The 17792-nt window shown below is 39.7% G+C and overlaps 1 protein-coding gene across 10 annotated transcripts in view; it reads right to left on the bottom strand.

Moving 5' to 3' along the window:
- Positions 1 to 17792, bottom strand: part of SLC4A7 (solute carrier family 4 member 7) — a 203775-nt gene that overhangs the window by 4011 nt on the left and 181972 nt on the right. For 6 of the 10 annotated variants that reach the window (XM_075921990.2, XM_075921991.2, XM_075921997.2 and 3 more), the window contains 9 exons: positions 14584 to 14745; positions 12975 to 13088; positions 11104 to 11265; positions 10493 to 10744; positions 5003 to 5071; positions 4315 to 4488; positions 3790 to 3921; positions 2898 to 2998; positions 891 to 998 (listed from right to left, as the gene is read on the bottom strand). In XM_075921990.2, the coding sequence (XP_075778105.1) occupies positions 891 to 998; positions 2898 to 2998; positions 3790 to 3921; positions 4315 to 4488; positions 5003 to 5071; positions 10493 to 10744; positions 11104 to 11265; positions 12975 to 13088; positions 14584 to 14745 (1274 nt within the window). Of the gene's footprint in view, positions 1 to 890; positions 999 to 2568; positions 2621 to 2897; positions 2999 to 3789; positions 3922 to 4314; positions 4489 to 5002; positions 5072 to 10492; positions 10745 to 11103; positions 11266 to 12974; positions 13089 to 14583; positions 14746 to 17792 lie in introns of all 10 variants that reach the window. The other 4 variants (XM_075921992.2, XM_075921994.2, XM_075921999.2 and 1 more) reach the window with 2 other exon arrangements.

Genomic DNA, 17792 nt, shown 5'->3' with positions numbered 1-17792 from the left:
ACTTACTCCCAGCAATGAAAACAAAATCCTTATGACAAAGAGGTTGTTGGCCATCGTGATGCATGCAAGTCCAATGAGAAAATTCATATCTGCTTTTGGCCCTAACATTTCCAACATATCATTTCATTAGTTTTCTCGCATTTGAAATAAACTTTTTTCCATTGAAACTTTAAAATTAGACACAAATTTTGGTTATTGAAGACAGGTAGGAATTAGAAAATAGAGAATAAACTAACAGGGATGGGTCCTAGAGCAGAACGAAGCTGTCAGAAAGCCAGTGGATTCTTCCCTTGAGGATTTCTCTACACCTTCCATCTCCATGATCAGAAAATCTATGGGGAGTATACAGGTGATGCAATAGCTCATATATCAATTCCTCATTCTATCCTGAGTGCAGGAGACTGGACCAAAGAAAAGGGACACCTATGGACTGAAGGAAGCCAGAAGAGGTCGTTTTTACTGATACTGGGGGCTAGACACTAGCTTCCCAGTCTTATTTTCAGATGTATAGAGCATCTTCAGTTCTCAGACCCTTCTGATACTCAGGTCCTTTACGAACACATGCCAAGAAAACTTTTAGTAATGTAGTTCCTTTTCAGATTAGCATACAGGTATCAAGCAAGCTGGAATATCTTGTAATATATGAGACAATACTTTTTACATTTAAATTAAAAGGATTCATAGAAGGTTGACATTAGTTACTGTATAATCTCTAGGTAAAGATCACCAAGAAAGAAGGTTTTCTGAATCTCAAGGGACACTTGAGAGTAAGAGATCAATATAATTTCTTCCACATATCTTCAAGGTATAGAAAATACATTTTTAAAACAATATACTGTACACAAACAAAACTGCAGTTAGAAAATGTGTAAGTGGGTAATTATAGCTACCTCAGGTTAGCTCTGGTTACTTTGGCATTCTCTGTATTCATGGAAAGAGCCTTCCATTGTGCAGTTTTGGCCATTTCATCTGATATGTTTACAACTGAGGGATCAATGCTGAAGAACAAACATACTTTCTGGTTAGTACTCGATACTTTGCAAAAGCATTAACTTTGTCACCCATATTTCTTATGTCAGTACTGCCTTCTGTTATCACTTAAAATGTCATTTGTGGCTATGTAAGTAATAATCATCACAATGCAGTTAAACAGAAATTTAGACTATCAAATCCTGGGTGTTGTTGTAGCAGTCTATAACTTTTTGATAGGAGATGGAGAGATGTAATTTTTCTGTTTTTCTATCTTTCTACCTTGTGTAACACAGTAACTTTTGAACATAGCATTCCATCAATTCCAAAATTTCAGGAAATGTTTTAGACATCAAGAGCCAGAATCCTACTGATTTGGGGAAAGAATCAGAAAACCAAAAGGAGGGGAAAGGGGCACATTGAGCCCCTGGCATCCATTTAACATACCCATAGCTTCATGTACCTTTGCAATTGTCTGTAGATCAAACAACTGCACATAATTCATGCCATGTCTAATCTCCACCCAGCCTCCCAATGAAGTTTAACATGTTGATATCCTGACAGACTTTTCTCCCATGATATGGAGAAGTTTGGGCAGAGCTGCAGAGAGTCCCTGCAACAGAAGGAGATGTCAATGTGGCACACAGGAATGCTGTGGGGTGGAATGCAGGAATAATCCTCCCCAACTGTCTTATGAATTAGATACTTCATTCTCTCAAACATTTTTCCCTATAATCTTTCAAAAATCCATTATGAGTTGGTCAGGAATTATAAGAAGTCATACTTTATTTTTAAATAAAGACTGACTCTTTCAGATATTAAAATTTATCTAAATTATCCCCAGGAAATTATCAGGGGAGAAAGCTTAGACTATTATTCTGAATTTGATAAATGAACTGAGGTGGAAGTGGACATATATTATGAAGTATGAAGACTAAACTATCAACTTTTTTCTGCTGAACCAGCATTTGAAATCAGGTGATATTTGCTAAATAGCCTATAAAAATCTTGATTTTATAAAAAACTAGTTTTTATTCCACCATCCTTGGACAAGTCTTTATATAGACACCACACAGTACCTTAGTTAAGTCACGTTTGCCACTTTTCCCCATTCAATCCCACCACAAGTGTAGACACGCTAACTCATTCTCCACTAGCATGCACCTTATTGGATCTATTTATACCTGTACAAGTGGGCTAGAAACATTAGCTTATCAGGACAATAGTGTTTCAAACCCTCTTTCTTCAGATATGATTCACGTGTAAGACAGTGGAGAATAACGTAAAATTCTCCACAAGAGAAAACAAATAATTTATCCAAGTAGAGAGTATGTTATTTTAATTGCTCTGATTCCAGTTTAATAATCTGAATATATATTTAATTATATATATATATATATATATATATGCACACTAAAAATTAAAGAGGTATAAAAATTATGATTGGCAAAAAACAGTTTTAGACTCCAACCTTCTAAATCAAAGCAGCTGGTAAACATATGGCTTAACTATTAGTTAATTATAATTAAAGGACATCTAACATTTCAGAACATTAGCCATGCACGGGAACACACAAACATTCTATAGACAAGAACTGACCAAAACAGCTTCTTCACGCTGTGAACAGCTGGTCGAAACTGAGTCATCTGATCTGTTCAAGATGGTTATGTGAATGAATGATTAAGATGCAATTAAAAAAAAAAAAAAAAAAAAAAAAAAAAAAGGACACACAAGCCCCTATATCATAAAAGGCAAGATTTGCTTTAATTCTTTCTCATTCCCCAATCCCTCACAGCTAGCTAGCTGAGTCACAAACTTAAATGTAAACTTGTTCATTCAATAATTTTTATTTAAAGGAAAAATATAAATATTACATATAAATACTATTTAAAAACCCCAAATTAAAAAATAAATAAATTGTATCATACCTGTATTTTAGGGCTTTTACAGGAATCTCCAAGACATTTCCTCCTTCATATGGAAGACGTACAGTTTCACTGTCTACTGTCTGAAGCATTCGCTCTGCTTCCTGTAGGTCATATGCATGACATTCATAAAATTACATAAGCAGAAAAAAATCAAGGAGCCAAAGCCAACTAGTATTACACATTTTCCCCAATTCAGTAGGAAAAATTACCTTTGTATACTGTGGTGGCAGAGGGAACTTCTCTAAGGTATTTTTCTTTCCCTCTCATTCCCTCAGCTAAATAATGTTTAAGGTGAATAAGAACCTCTAATGAACTATTCAAAAGGGAACTGCTTATGAGACAGCTACTTGAGCTGAAACCTTTATGGGGAAAATTATACAGGCAACATTATTGGTAAATAAGGATCCACTATTCTGTTTTAACTATCACCCTGTCACATACAGTGAGTAAAATCCTAGCACGGACAAAGTCAATGGACTTCTGTCATTAAGGTCAATAGGGCCAGGGTGTCACCTTACATCTCTAGAGAATGGTGAAAATCCCAGCACAACCAGTAGGTCATGGCAGACACTGCTTCTGATGCTAAATTTGGACAATCTACTGAACCACAATTAGGTATCAAATCCCATACCACTGGTATTTTTATAAAACTATCCCATTCACTTGAATCCTAACAACACAGATTCTGGCTGTAACACCAAAGGCAGATAATTCCAAATGTTGATTACCTTAGGTATAAAAATCCATATGAATTTAATGTAAGCTATTTTTTTTTTAAACATTTCATGACAATTACATCACCAACTTCTAAATACTTGGCTATTTGCTTATATTTTCTAATGCAGTTTCCTCTAGCAATTTTCAACTCACTTTTGGTCTTTTGTAATCTTACCTCTTTTGCCCTTTTCTTTTTGTCATCTTCTTTTTTCTTCTTACTTTCTGGCATAAGGTCATCCAACCAACTAAGCTCTCGGTTGGTGAAACACAAGTCCATGAGCTTACGAATGAACACTAATGCTAGAACCTTACAGAAAATAAGAATTGTATCCTTTAGAAACATATTAGTGTATAAATTTTTTATTTTATAAGCTTCTTAAACTAAGGACAGAATATTTTTCTATGCATTCAGAGGTTATCACATCATAACTTCATAAAAATAGATCCGACTCACTAGTAAAAGAACAGACGGGACTATTGAGATAACTACCGTAAACCTTTTTTTTTAACCAAGGCTCCAGCTATTCAATTAAATATGATGCTTATTTTAAAGGGAGAAATTATAGTTTGCTTTCAAGAAGGAAGTTTTTTTACTAAAAACCTTTTTTTAATTCAGCCAAAAAATCCTGAATAAATGCATTAATCTACAGACCCTTTTGGAAAATGAATACATTCCCAAAGATGCAGGGAAAGAACTTACCATCATAGGGAAAACAACAGCAGCTGCAGAGGCTTTAATCACCCACAAAAGAACTAGACAGGTGAGCTGAACAACTGTGAAGACATGAACCTTCCAGAGTGGTACATAACGTAGGTAGATCAAATCAGGTTGATGTTTGGCAGGCATTCCAAACAATTTTATACGGTCAAAAAACTATGAAAAGAAAGTCATCCTCAGTTAATGATTTTATCCACGAAGACATTAACAGGATAATTAAAGACATGGGGGATACTGAAAATAAGATTCCTTCATTTAAAAACCTATACATGAAATACATTAATATAGTATATATTATATGTAAGTCACTATTTGCTTGGGCTTTTAGAAAATGGATATCAATATTGTGCATCAATTGCCTGGTGAAAGAACAGATCAGAATTTAAGTGTTAAGGAAGAGCAATTATCTAGACTTAATGCTCAGTACATCCTAATCTGACAGACAATACATTGTACTTTTACTTACACTTCAATAAAATGACATTTTAAAGTTTCTTTCAGATGCAAAGCAACTGAATTCAGGTCATATTTCCAATTTTACCCTAAGCACCTGGTATATTTTCTATTAACAGAAAGGATATTCCAGTCAAAGACAACTGAAATTTAGTGTTCTTTCAGCAGTAGTGTTTCTTAAAAGGCAATAAGCTTGTTTAATAAAAACAGAACTTGCCTGGATGCCCCTTAGCGAAGATACTCCCATGTAAAGAAAGACACCATATAAAACTGGCATTGGAATAAACTGGGGGGGGAAAAAAACAAAGTTAAAACACTGGCTTTCTCGCTGCTCCCAGAGTGGGTGGAGGGGGGTGGGACTTAAGCTGGCTACCCTGTGCTCCCCCAGGTGAATGCCCTATCCTCCAAGCCACTCTAGAACCCTCATCCCACCCCACCTTCATGTCTGAGTGGGTCCCTTATCCTGTGTTGGATGTTTGGCCACTCCCAGGGTAGGCCGGGGTGGGGGAGGGCGGGAGGAGGAGGTTAGGCATTTTCCAGGGGAGCGTGGGATGGTGGGTTGGACTCCCGCCGACCCTGGGAGGGGCTGGACAGCCAATACAGGCTTACTCCAGGATGGAGATGACTCCTGTATTAGGAAGGCAGGATATAAGGGACCAGGCAAAAGTGGGGAGGTGGGCTGGATTCTGGTGTGGCCTAGGCGATAGGGCATCAGAATCTGCAGTGCAGGGCTGTGGGCTTGAGCCCCACCCTGAGAGTGGCCAGACATCTGCCCCAAGGATGGAGCAGTGGAGCCAAGACAGACTTACTCCTGCCCTGGCCCTGCATCACTCCCAGGTGCACAAAATCAGACCCTTCCCTTAAGTGCTATTGACATACATAGAATCTCAAGTCTTATTTATTCAGAGAATAAATACAGCACATAGTAGCAACAAGGAAGAGGGCAGACTTTCCACTGTTCTTCAACCAGGTTCTAGAGCAGGGATGGGGAAACTACAACACTTGGGCTGAATCCATCCCCCTCAGCTTCCCTTGATCCAGCCTATAAGGCTCTGGGCTCCCCTCCAACTGCAAAGGGAATGCAGAGTGGAGCAGGCACTAAAGTGCCTGCACAGCCACCTTGGCCTGGCTGAGGTGTGGGGCTGGGAGGAAAGTGGTCCTGTGCACTGCCATTCCCCCTCCCTCTGTCTGAGGGAACAGCAGCACAGGCACCTGTTGGATTTCCTCCCAGTAATCAGAAATTGCAGCCAATGTGAGCAATGGTGCTTGCAAGTGCAGTGCTGCACAGATCCATATGTTCTCCCACCCACAGAGCTACACTAAGTAAGCACCCCAATTTCCTTCATCCTCCTCCAGACCCAATACCTGCACCCTACCTCCTGCCCAGACCCTGCATTCTCACCGACAGCCCACTCCTCAGAAGCACCCTCCTCCACCCTGAACCCTTCATTTTTGGCCCCATCCAGAGCCTAAATTCAAATTCCACTAACCCCAGGCCCTCAGAGGAGTTAATCCAGCCCTAAGGAGAAACTCTGGCATTCCAAGTTGTAGGAGTGAAGTGAGTGCCTTTCCCCCTCTCTCTCACTTGAGGGCCAGTTCAGGGAGGGTTTTTGTTTTTGCTTTTCACTTGCATGTGGTCCCCAACTTGATTTTTCCTATGGGTCAGTAGCCCCCAACTCAAAAGACTGTTCTCCCCATCTGTTCTAAAGAGATTGCTTCCAGGATTAAGAAAGTAACTCAGTCTGCATGTCCAATCAATTCTTGAATTGTCTAATATTGCAACCTGAGTCCAATTAAAACCAACTTATTTGGTACATGTAATACAGATAGCCATTTGCTAAGAAATGGATGGATTTCACCAGTTTCTTTCACATAATAGGATATTTACTTTTGGGTCATTAATTGAGCTAACGTAAGTGAAATGAAAGGTCTCTAAAATCTATGCAATGCAAAGTTTTGCTGTGATAAAGAATTGTCTTCAAGTTTCCAAAAGACAATGGAAGTCTTTCCAGTGACTTATGGGGCTGTGGATCAGGCCTTTATATCCCATATATTCTCAAGAGTATTTTATAGATATAGGTCAAGCTTGACTTTGCTCTCCAGAGAACTATACTGAAAAGTTCTAAATGCTTTGAAGACTATCAGAATATAGATGTGCATCTTAAAAAGGTAACATGGGCCTCTACTGAAACTTGCCAGACAGCACAGAATAATTAACTGTACCCCCAGCCGCGTTCATTATAAATGGTGGGGTTGCTCTTTGAGAGGACATTTGCTATTAAAAAGACTCACTAAGAAATTTCATTGTGTTTGAACTACTACTGCATTTAGTCAGGTATGAAGAAATAAATGTGCTTTTCATCAATGCATTGAAAAACAGCACTATACCCTACAGCCAAGTGGAAGCAAAAGGGAAAGACAATAACCATTTAGATTAAAAAGCAAACCAGATGGAGTATTGCACAAGGGGTAGTTCATTATAGTTTTCATGGAGCCAAAGGCAGGTGGAAACTGAACAACTGACAACTGAACAACTGACAAACTGAACAACTGACAGAGGGGTAGCCATGTTAGTCTGAATCTGCAAAAGCAACGAGGAGTCCCGTGGCACCTTATAGACTAAGGGTAGGTCTACACTTGCAGCCTATTTCGGAATAGGGCTGCAAATGTAGGCATTCAAATTGCAAATCAAGCCCGGGATTTAAATATCCCGCGCTTATTTCGCATCTTCCTGGCCAGGTGCCATTTTTTTTTTAAATTTACAAGCCCAGAATAACTGCCCACGTCTACAAGCAACAGTGAAACGGGCGTTCAAAATAAAGCCCTATTTCGAACTACCTGTTATTCCTTCTGCAGTGAGGTTTAGCAGGTAATTCGAAATAGGGCTTTATTTCGAACACCCGTTTCACTGCCGTGTTTAGACACAGGCAGTTATTCCGGGCTTGTAAATTTCAAAAAATGGTGCCAGGCCGGGAAGATGCAAATCAAGCGTGGGATATTTAAATCCCGGGCTTGATTTGCAATTCCAAATGCCTACATTTGCAGCCCTATTCCGAAATAGGCTTCAAGTGTAGACATACCCCAACAGATTTATTGGAGCATAACCTTTCATGGGCAAAGACCCACTTCGTCAAATGCTCCAATAAATCTATTAGTCTGTGAAGTGCCACAGGACTCCCCGTCACTTGAACAACTGAGTTTCACAAGAATCAAGCATTACATGTGAAAGGAACATTATATACCTGTTAGCAATCTTTTGCATCTTTACTTCTCTACAATACTTGGTTAAGAGTTTGAGAGGATCAGTTTTTGAATGTTTCTATTGATAGTGCCTTTTTAGTGACCTCTTGGTCCATTGTCAGACTGCTCAGTTTGGATGTTTCCCTATAATCCAATCAATGGTTCTTTAAGACCATTATTTATTGTAACACATGGTCAACCTCTAGTACTTAAAAGTGTGGATCTATATGAAAAATTACTACAGGCAGTCCCCGACTTACGCAGATCCGACTTATGTCGGATCCGCACTTACGAACAGGGCTTTTCTCGTCTGCACAGCAGGGAGACAGGAGCAAAGCCGCAGAGGCGGGGGACCCCGCCGCCTGTGCAGCTTTGCTCCAGGGCAAAGGAGCAAAGCCGCACGGGTAGCGGGGTCCCGCCGCCTGTGTGGTTTTGCTCGGGTCTCCCTGGTGTGCTGGGGGGGGGGGGGACTCCCCCAACACAGCAGGGAGACAGGAGCAAAGCCGCAGAGGCGGGGCACTCCGCCGCCTGTGCGGCTTTGCTCCGGGGCAAAGGAGCAAAGCCGCACGGGCAGCAGGGTCCCACCGCCTATGCGGCTTTGCTCGGGTCTCCCTTCTGTGCTGGGGGGACTCCCCCCCAGCACATCAGGGAGACAGAAGCAAAGCCGCAGAGGCGCGGGACCCCGCCGCCTCTGAGGCTTTGCTCTGGGTCTCCCTGGTCTGCTGGAGACCCCCCCCCCCAGCGGACCAGGGACACCTGGCCGCCTCTGCGGCTTTGCTCCAGGTCTCCCTGGTCTGCTGGGGGGGGCGGAGGGGGGCACAGCTAGTGCACCTCCCCCCCCCCCCCCCGCAGACCAGGCTTTTGTTGTGGACGCCTGGGGTAGAGCAGTTGGGGTGCTGCCGGGTTGGTCCTGGGGGGGGACACCTACCCGGCAACACCCCAGCTGTTCTGTCCCAGGCTCCAGATTCAGCCGCTGTTGAAACTGATCAGTGGCTGATTCCAGGAAGCTGGGGGCAGAGCGACTCTGCCTCGGGCTTCCTGTAGTCAGCCCCTGGTCAGTTTCAGCAGCAGCGGCTGAATCTGGAGCCAGTTCCGAGTTATGTACAAATTCAACTTAAGAACAAACCTATATTCCCTATCTTGTACGTAACTCGGGGACTGCCTGTACATAAAAATGGCATCTTAACTTATCTGTTATTTTCACGTATGCAGAGTGTACAGCAGAGGTGTGTGTAGCTCTGGCAAGAGGTGGCTAAGCTGCAGCAAATGCTAGCAGGGAGCTATTTAGAGAGCTAGCAGCGACCGGGATTGCAACAGGACAATACCTGTAAGAAGTTTTACGCTATTTTCACTACTGATGTATATTGATTATTTCAGTGATGAAAACTTTTACTTCTCCATTCTTTTAATCCTACAGAATCAACACAGCTAAGAGAAGCTTGATTCTGCTCAAATTGTGCATCAATTGAATTCATTTATTTATTAAATTCCAACCAGTTACAATCACACAACCATATGAATAGGCTGATCAGAAAACAAGAATTCTGTTTTGTGAAAAATACTGAGGTTTTGATATTTGTTTTCATTTTGCATTGGAATAAAACTGAGACCTTTCAAAAATGTTGCGGAGAAAAAAAGTCACAGACATTGCTACTAGAAAACTCACCTGGGATGTGGGAGACACAAGTGAAAGTCACTTCTCTGCCTGAGTCAGGTTCTCCCATATACCAGGCAAGTTTCCTATCAATCAGGCTATCAATAATTCTGGGTAGCAGTCTTTTTCTCGCTCTCATTTTCATCAAAACTGATAGACTTCAGTGAAATGTTTTGGTTTCATTGAAAAATTCATGGCCATCTCTATCATAGTAATCAGTGAGAGAAAATTTAGAGACAATGCATATGAAGATTGAGAACTGAATTTGACCTGTACATTTTTTATTACGAATGATGATGCATTGTAGAGAAAAGATTGAGGTTGATGCTCTAATGCCAAAGTGAGTTTGCAAGACTGGTAGATGTACAACTCAATATTCTGTGTATAGTGAGAACAAAATATATGTAAATAACTGAGAAACATGAAACCCCGCAGGTGTATAGAGCTATCGTATATTCTCTCTTCCTTCACTACCTTCGCTGGGTATGGGGCACAGACCTGTCACAAGTTAACCTCAGCCTGGAAAGCTGAAAAATAACTAATCAGAAAAGAGAAACTTAAGTGATCAAAGATTTGAGATAGGGGTTATAAGCAATGAACACTCATTGCTTATCTTCTCAGATGTCCTTTTTACTCTCTCCTCCTGTATTATTTCTATTAAACAATTTTAAACATCAATTTACATAAAGATGACTCTATAATTAAAGTAGATTTATTTTAATTAGTATGTTAAATTTGCTTATATTATCAAATAGTAAATAATGATATTAAAATATAAGCATGGTGTGTTTTGGAGCAAGCATCTCCTCTTACCTTTAAAACAGAGGTCATGAACACAGACATGCCCATCAGAACAAATATCATTAACCCCGTCACTCGCTGCTCCCGGATTCCCAAGAACTTAGGTTGCTCTCCTGGGGCAGAGCATTCAGATTCTACTTTTAGGCTATTGACGTGACTTATAGACAGTACAGTTGCAGCCACAAACCAAGGTAAGCCCATTATGGAACATATCCCCAGCATAACACCAACCATGAGCAGATCAAGATGATAGCCACAGCCTTTCTGCAAAGTCAAATAAAGAAATGAGTTCCCTGCAAAGACTTGTAGCACATAAAAGAGTTATTATACACTTACAGTTCTGTACTAAATTACTTAAAAAAAAAAAAAAAAAAAAAAAAAAAAAAAACACACCTTGGATAGTTTTCTAGCATGCCCACCACTTTAGTAGCCATGTGTTATATGTTACTCAATATGAACAAGTCATTCAGTAGCTGCAACAACTAGTTTTAAATTTCAAAGACCTACACTATTTACTTTTATGTAGCTTGAACATTGAACAAGTTTTCTTTGCAATAAGTTAACTTACATGCTTACAAATGAGTTCAGAATATATCAGAAAATGGAGAAAAGCTAACTATTACCTTCAACTTATGCTCCTTTCTGTTTATGATTACGGCTGTGATTTGCTGGTCCATGAAAATGAGAATTGTACAAAGTAATGCAGGAATAGCAGCTACTAGTAGTGTCCACCAAGGATTACCTCCAAGAGGATCTATGAGCCATCCCCTGTCTTTTCGAGTGGGCTAGAAAACAAATTTGAGTAATAGGAATGAAAGTCAATAACTGTAAGGCTAGCTATAAGAAACAGGTGAACTCATTATAAGACTTTTAAAAGGTATTAAAAAAGGATTCAAGTACTACAATTAATGAAAATGGCTTGAATGCGGTTAGGTTACATTATGTTAATTCTCATGCTGCCACTTGAACAACATGGAGGCCACCAAATGCATTATATGCCTCCAGCATTCTCTGTCCTGTGCCAATTCCAAGGGCTACATGGTAGAAAGGCACATGAAGGACAGTTATCTGTTGATGCCAACCAACCAGATTTTAAGTCTTCTGGTGGCCTTTTTGATCTTGCTTTATTGATGGAAAGCCTAAGATGTTTCTCATAGGGAAGTTGGTATGCTTGGAGCAGATGACTATACCATTTGAATGTTGGGCGACAGTCTGAGGTAGTGGGACACATTTAGTTAGAAAAATGGATCTCTTCATTTGACCTGAATTTGTCCATTTGGTAGTTTCAAATCTTTTGGAAAAGCTTCATTCAAATGACATCAACTTTTTTCTAATTTTGACATTGAGAAGCCATGTTTTGGTTCCACAAGACAAAATCTTGGCCATCAAAGTATTATAAATCCTCCGCTTTGTCTCTCTTACTAGCATATTCAATTTATGAAAGACATTCTTGAGGAGGTGCCATTTACCAACTATGCTTTTGCAGTTTGGGTGTCAAGTTGTTTTTTTTCCAATGCCACATCAACAACAGTGCAGAGGAAGGTGAAAACCATCATGAGTCTCCCAACTGGGGTGATCGCTTACTTAAGATGTTAGAGCCTGCTGCATGATCAAAATTACCAATTTTAAGAAGTTTGGTAATTACCCCCAATTAATTTTCAGGCCAACATAAATGCCACATATAGTTCACCCACTGATTTGATAACTAGTAAGTTCTAAGTCATCTGCAAAAGGGGTACTTAAGGATATTACTAATAATTAAGCCTAAAATGCATTTACTTAGTGAACAGAAGGAGTGGCGCAAAAAACTGCTAGATGTGTATTACTATAATTAAGTTACATGAGAACAGAGCCAGTCCTAACCAATTGGTGGCTCTTTGTTTTCATTTCACGTTGGAAGAAAATTGAGATCTTTAAAAAATGTTGTGGAGAAAAAAAGCCACACACGCTGCTATTTAGAAAATCTGTCGAGCCAAAAACAAGCAAACAAGCAAACGTCGGGGAGTAATTCGGGAGGTCAGACTGAATTGCAGTCATGGCTCAGCCTTAAAACTGGCTCTGTTGGCGGCCTTTGAAAATTGCAGCCCCAGACTACTGCCCTAAGACCGGTTCTGCATGAGACTGTGGTTTAGGTGGGAAAAAAGTAGCATGACAAAATAACACTTTCCATTTTCCTTGGCTTTTAAACATCTCTACTGAAAAGAGTTCATGCTGACAGCTGAGATACACCACATAGTAGCTAGGATCTCCATTAACTTCCTTTACCATATGAGAACTGGACCCAGAGCAGAAAATGCAGAAATTAAAAATATAATCAATCCAGAGAAAAATCAGCATGGGAAAAAAAAGGCATATTATAGTATTTCTTTGCAAACACAAAATATTATTTTTTTCCACATGTAACAGCAATTTTTTTTCATTTTTCACTATACAACTATTCATGAAATTGCAGATCATGTAAACCTTTTTAAATGGACAAAAATTTATTTCTTACTTCAAACTTCTCAGGAACATGTAGTTTAGGAGAAGGAACTCCAACAAGCCAATCAATCAGAACCATGATCACTATGGTCAGAAATACAGCAAAGTCACTGATTGTAGAGCGTACCTAGAAAGAAAAAAAAGCAGTTTAACACACACAATCTATTTTCACTGCTATATTTAATATTTTGAAAATGGATAATTTTTGCAACTTTAAATTAGTTCATTTTAAAATAATCAAACACATCAGATTTAGCCCCAAATTCCCATTCCTGCACTCCATCTTAGCTTCTCTCATACCTTATCTGTAAATTAAAGTGATCTATGACCATAACCCTATTGTCCACAGTCTTAATAGAGGATATAACATTATCTAAAATCCTAGACTCAAAGAAGTGATCCATTGCAGGGAAAAAATTCTTTAAAGGTCTTTGTAAGTTCTTGGGTTTCATTAGCCTTAAAAGACGGACCAGATATCAAAACGGGTCTCTCAGTCCAACAAGATGCATGTGCCTTCAACTCAAAATATTAAACACAATGATCATTCCATGGCAAGAGTTTGATTTCTATGCTTAACTTTCAATCCCATCCTAAACACTACATACTTAGTACAGCTGCAGTCTATGTAATAAGATGCTATTTCACTATGAAACAATACCCATGATGCTTTTCCACAAAATGCCTGCACAAATAGTGATGACTTTTTCAGCTTGTCACATGTTATAGACGCTGCCCCACCATATGTTTCCCCATTTAATAGAGCTTTGGCACTACCCAGTCAACAGTGCTATTGGCTAATCTCACAGCTCTCCTTTCATTCAGGAGTTGGCTTGCTGCTCATCCCATCCTTTCTTACATCTTGCTTCTACCTTGTCATTCTTATTTCCAAGAAAACATTTCAGAATGTACAGCTTTACTGAGTTCTGAAATCTGAATGTGTATACTTCAACTAATTTCAGTTACACAAAAGGGGAGTTGCAAGCTGTGAAAGATGAAGTGGTAAAAGCCAATGTGTACAATATGTGGGTATAGATTTCAATTTCACATGCATTCTCCCCACTTTCTTTTTGCCAAATGGAATTAGCTTCTGGCACTTCTTCTAAGCAGCAAGGATTATATCAGCTCCCTAATACAGGTCAAGTGAAGGAATGTTGCTCTGAACACTCCTGTGTTTGGGGATATATTTCCCCCCCACAAGTTAGGTACTAACCCATCACCCTATTCCAAAGGCTGTGGCAAAGCATGTGACTGTCTAATCACTTTGTAAGTTATTACTATACTCTAATAGGGATCTGGGTGCTGCTTATATCTGTGAACGTTTAGGTTACTCATTGTTGTGAATACAGTCAAGAATTTAAAAAAATTCCAGTTCAGTTAATTTTGAGAAGTTTTACTCGCTTCCAGAAGTCTCTGCCTCAGTGACTATATTTCAGTTTTAACGCCTACATTTACAGTATTATCAGCTAATTTTCAATAATTTATTTCTGTTCTCATCAGGAGAATGATCTCAACAAAGTAATATGCTCAATACAATGTTCTGAATCTTTGGAAACACAGTAAGTAAAGGCAAAGCTGTTGTGAATTACATCATTCAAAGCAAAATGGCAGTGAACCCTAATTACCTTAGTAGGAAAATAACGTTTGGTCTTAAACTGTTTGAGAAAAGAGGACAGGAAAAAGGTTGTAAAGAATAGTATCACAGACCAAAATAGAACATCTGGAATATATGGCCCATGATGGCCACAAGCTGATCCAAGAAATACACCATGAAACTTTTTGCAGTCCTGCAAACAAAAAACAAAAAGCCAAGTCACACTTTTTAAAATAAAGGTCATTCAAGGGAGCATACTAATTTGCAGACAATCCCCTTCAATTCACCAAGCCAAAAAAACTGCACTTAAAAAGCTGAAGTTTCAAATAACTTGTGTGTGTCTGTGTGTTCGTGTTCCAAAATAATGTCAGGAACTAAACCTGAACTTTCAACACTCCCAGAACCTTTTCAGAACAAGAGGAGGAAAAGTACTCTATAACAAAATATTCCACAGTACATAGTCACCTTATTTCTAGTGTTTAGAGAAATAAGCCATCAAGGTGACAACTGCTGGAAGAGAAGGGTTGGTGCTCAAGATCAATAAAGCATTATACAATGTCGACTTTCAAGTTGGTTATTATAAGAATGATCTCCTTCTCTTTAATAAGAACATAACATAAGAATGGCCATACTGGGTCAGACCAAAGGTCCATCCAGCCCAGTACCCTGTCTGCCGACAGTGACGAATGCCAGGTGTCCCAGAGGGAGTGAACCGAACAGGTAATGATCAAGCGATCTCCACCCTTTGACAGACAGAGGCTAGGGACACCATTCCCTACCCATACTGGCTAATAGCCATTTATGGACTTAACCTCCATGAATTTATCTAGTTCTCTTTTAAACCCTGTTATAGTCCTAGCCTTTACAATCTCCTCAGGCAAGGAGTTCCACAGATTGACTATGCGCTGTGTGAAGTACTTCCTTCTGCTGCCCATTAGTTTCATTTGGTGGCTCCTAGTTCTTATATTATGGGAACAAGTAAATAACTTTTCCTTATTCACTTTCTCCACACCACTCATGATTTTATAGTCCTCTATCATATCCCCCCTAAGTCTCCTCTTATCCAAGCTGAAAAGTCCCAGTCTCCTTAATCTCTCCTCATATGAGACCCATTACAAACCCCTAATCATTTTAGTTGCCCTTCTCTGAACCTTTTCTAATGCCAGTATATCTTTTTTGAGATGAGGAGACCACATCCGTATGCAGTATTCAAGATGTGGGCGTACCATGGATTTATATAAGGGCAATAAGATATTTGCCGTCTTATTCTCTATCCCTTTTTTTTTTTAATTATTCCTAACACTCGGTTTGTTTTTTTGACTACCACTGCACACTGTGTGGACGTCTTCAGAGAACTATCCACGATGACTCCAAGATCTCTTTCCTGATTAGTTGTAGCTAAATTAGCCCCCATCATATTATAAGTATAGTTGGGGTTATTTTTTCCAATGTGCATTACTTTACATTTATCCACATTAAATTTCATTTGCCATTTTGTTGCCCAGTCACTCAGTTTGGTGAGATCTTTTTGAAGTTCTTCACAGTCTGCTTTGGTCTTAACTACCCTGAGCCTGCAAACTTTGCCACCTCACTGTTTACCCCCTTTTCCAGATCATTTATGAATAAGTTGAATAGGATTTGTCCGAGGATTGATCCTTGGGAACACCACTAGTTACCCCTCTCCATTCTGAAAATTTACCATTATTCCTACCCTTTGTTTCCTATCTTTTAACCAGTTCTCAGTCCATGAAAGGATCTTCCCTCTTATCCCATGACAACTTAACTTATGTAAGAGCCTTTGGTGAGGGACCTTGTCAAAGGCTTTCTGGAAATCTAAGTACACTACATCTACTGGATCCCCCTTGTCCACGTGTTTGTTGACCCCTTCAAAGAACCCTAATAGATTGGTAAGACATGATTTCCCTTTACAGAAACCATGTTGACTTTTGCCCAACAAATTATGTTCTTCTATGTGCCTGACAATTTTATTCTTTACTATTGTTTTCAACTAATTTGTGCAGTACGGACGTTCGACTTACCGGTCTGTAATTGCCACTAAGAGTAATTGCCAGTAATTGCCCTTTTTAAATATTGGCGTTACATTAGCTATCTTCCAGTCATTGGGTAAAGAAGTGGATTTAAAGGATAGCTTACAAACCATAGTTAATAGTTCTGCAATTTCACATTTGAGTTCTTTCAGAACTCTTGGGTGAATGCCATCTGGTCCCGGTGACTTGTTATTTTTCAGTTTATCAATTAATTCCAAAACCTCCTCTAATAACACTTCAATCTGTGACAAGCCCTCAGATTTGTCACCTAAAAAGGACGGGTCAGGTTTGGGAATCTCCCTAACATCCTCAGCCATGAAGAATGAAGCAAAGAATTCATTTAGGGTATATCTATACTTGCAGCCTAATTCGAAATAGGGTTGCAAATGTAGGCATTCGAAATTGCAAATCAAGCCTGGGATCTAAATATCCCGCGCTTGATTTGCATGTTCCCAGCCGGGCGCCATTTTTTAAATTGACGAGCCCGGAATAACTGCCCGCGTCTACACACGGCAGTGAAACACGCGTTCAAAATAAAGCCCTATTTCGAAATACCTGTTATTCCTTCTGCAATATATTTTGTCCTTCCGATATATTTTATACCCCGGAATGATTGTGTCCCATTGATTGTCCTCAATCCGCCAGGTTTCTGTGATGCCTATTATATCAGTATCCTCCTTTAACATGAGGCACTCTAGTTCACCCATCTTATTTTTTAGACTTCTAGCATTTGTGTACAAGCACTTTAAAAACTTGTCACTGTTTATTTGTCTGTCCTTTTCTGACGTGTCAGATTCTTTTTTATGTGAATGTTTTCGTCTGATTTGGCCCATACTTTATCCTCTTCCACCCTCTCTTCCTGACTAAAACCTAGAGAATCTCTATCAATAGACTCTCCTCTAAGAGATGTCTCTATCCGATCCACGTGCTCCTCTGCACCAATCGGCTTTCCCCCATCTCGTTTAAAAACTGCTCTACGACCTTTTAATGTTAAGTGCCCGCAGTCTGGATCCACTTTGGTTTTAGGTGGAGTCCATCCTTCCTGTATTGGCTCCCACTATCCCAAAAGTTTCCCCAGTTCCTTATAAAGCTAAACCCCTCCTCCCTACACCATCGTCTCATTCACACAAAACTAATGTCACCTTAGTTTTCCCCATATCTTTGTTACATGGCCTGCATTTGGCCTGTTAGT

This window comes from Pelodiscus sinensis, chromosome 2 (assembly GCF_052426305.1).
Source record: "Pelodiscus sinensis isolate ZL-2025 chromosome 2, ASM5242630v1, whole genome shotgun sequence".
Classification (NCBI taxonomy): domain Eukaryota; kingdom Metazoa; phylum Chordata; order Testudines; family Trionychidae; genus Pelodiscus; species Pelodiscus sinensis.
This window is presented reverse-complemented; position numbering and strand designations above follow the sequence as displayed.